This window comes from Pteropus vampyrus, unplaced genomic scaffold, assembly GCF_000151845.1.
Source record: "Pteropus vampyrus isolate Shadow unplaced genomic scaffold, Pvam_2.0 Scaffold52, whole genome shotgun sequence".
Lineage (NCBI taxonomy): Eukaryota > Metazoa > Chordata > Mammalia > Chiroptera > Pteropodidae > Pteropus > Pteropus vampyrus.
The window spans coordinates 3,036,552-3,038,778 of NW_011888833.1; the positions used below are offsets into that span (position 1 = coordinate 3,036,552).

General features: G+C 47.9%; 1 protein-coding gene across 1 annotated transcript; it reads left to right on the plus strand.

The window, feature by feature from the left end:
- GPR12 (G protein-coupled receptor 12) lies at positions 1 to 866 on the plus strand (the record flags this gene model as incomplete). Its single annotated transcript, XM_011360240.1, has 1 exon — positions 1 to 866. A coding segment is annotated over one exon (861 nt), but the record flags the coding sequence as incomplete, so codon positions are not given.
- Between the last annotated feature and the right edge of the window lie 1,361 nt (positions 867 to 2,227).

The window sequence follows — 2,227 nt, forward strand, 5'->3', positions numbered from 1 at the left end:
ATCGTCCTGTGCGCCTCGGGAACCCTCATCTCCTGCGAAAACGCCATCGTGGTCCTCATCATCCTCCACAGCCCCAGCCTGCGGGCCCCGATGTTCCTGCTCATAGGGAGTCTGGCTCTCGCGGACCTGCTGGCCGGCGTTGGGCTCATCGTCCACTTCGTCTTTGCCTACCTGCTCCAGTCGGAAGCCACCAAGCTGGTCAGCATCGGACTCATCGTCGCCTCTTTCTCCGCCTCAGTCTGCAGCCTGCTGGCCATCACCGTTGACCGCTACCTCTCCCTGTATTACGCTCTGACGTACCATTCGGAGAGGACGGTCACGTTGACCTATGTCATGCTGGTCCTGCTCTGGGGGACCTGCATCTGCCTGGGGCTGCTGCCCGTGCTGGGCTGGAACTGCCTGCGTGACGAGTCCACCTGCAGCGTGGTCAGACCCCTCACCAAGAACAACGCGGCCATCCTGTCCGTCTCCTTCCTCTTCACGTTCGCGCTCATGCTGCAGCTCTACGTCCAGATCTGCAAGATCGTGATGAGGCACGCCCACCAGATCGCCCTGCAGCGCCACTTCCTGGCCACCTCGCACTACGTGACCACCCGCAAGGGGGTCTCCACCCTGGCCATCATCCTGGGGACGTTCGCCGCCTGCTGGATGCCTTTCACGCTCTATTCCTTGATCGCCGATTCCACCTATCCCTCCATCTACACCTACGCCACCCTCCTGCCCGCCACCTACAACTCCATCATCAACCCTGTCATATACGCGTTCAGAAACCAGGAGATCCAGAAAGCCCTCTGCCTCATTTGCTGCGGCTGCGTCCCAGCCAGCCTCTCCCAGAGGGCGCGGTCCCCCAGCGACGTGTAGCCCCCGCATCCCCCTCCCGGGGTCCTACGCACTCAATGCTGCATCTGCCAAGCCCTCCCACTGCCTGGCCCGAGGGCTGAGATGCTCTCTTTAAATTCTTTACGCTGGATTCCCTCTCAAGCCCCCCCGGAACAACCGGCCGTCCGTTAAAAGAAGTAAAGGAACCAAAGGAAAAAAAAAACGTAACAACCCTTAAAAAAAAAAAAAATGGTCGAGTCCTTTGCTCAATATTATTTTGTTTTGTTTAGGGGTGGGGAGATTCGTTTTGCCTCTTATCCGGAGGCAGGGTTTTTTGTTGCATATTTTGTTTGGAGAATTGGTGGCGGATGGGAAAGGGAGGGATGTGACAGGCCGTGATGTTATTTATAAAAAGTGAACTGGCCCCAGAGTTTTTTTTCCCCTGGGCTTTAAAATACAACTGAGTGATGGAGGGAAATGGAGAAGTTACTTTTTTTCCAGATTTTTTTAATGTCGAAGCAGATTTTTCAATGCTGCATGTGTCTGACAGGATACAGTCTCTTTCAAGCCAACGAAAATGTTTTACATGATCGTGTTTGAGAGGGACCTGGTTTTGTGAACTTGAACTCAGTAATAGGTTACCGACACTGAAACCGTGAACCCGTTCTTACTGATTCTTTACTTTCAGCAATTACTGTTCACAAGAATGACTCTGGGATTTCTATGAATGTTGTCTTTCTGCATGGTTGCCCGTGTTAGCTAGACCACTAGTTTCAAATGTAACTATGTAAATCCGATTCAAATGAGTCATTTTGCAACATAGGTTTTCAATATGTCCTTGTAGAGAAAATTGTGAAATTTGTTTTGATTTACATATGAATTCATGTAGGATTGAGCAGATCCGCCATGGTCATCTCTTAAGCTACAATCAGACTGCTTTCAGGAAAAAAAAAACAGTGACATCTCTCGAAAGATTAAATTTGCTTTAGTATATTCTGAAAAATCAATCCGTGTAAAACAATCACAAAATATTTTTTAAAAATCACTTTTCCTGTCTCCTTATATCTAAGAAGGTATTAATAGTTATTCTTGATTGAGATTTAAATATTGTAGAACAAATATTTCTGGTTCATATTGCCTGCGGTGTAAAATGCATTTGAAACAGGTGGTCTCCTCATTGAACCGTTAAGTTTGTTTGTGAGTGCGTAACGGACATATCTGACCGTGACGTATCAGGAAAACTCACAGATGGAGTAATTACGTGGCCGTTCCTAAAAAGTTAAGTTCGAACTCCTTTCCTTTCACCAAAAAACAACTTAAATGCAATAAAAACTGTATTGCTTGTTTTTGGAGAGCAAGGATTTAGTGAGGTGATCGCACGGAAGAGTTAATCTTAAACATGTTCTAA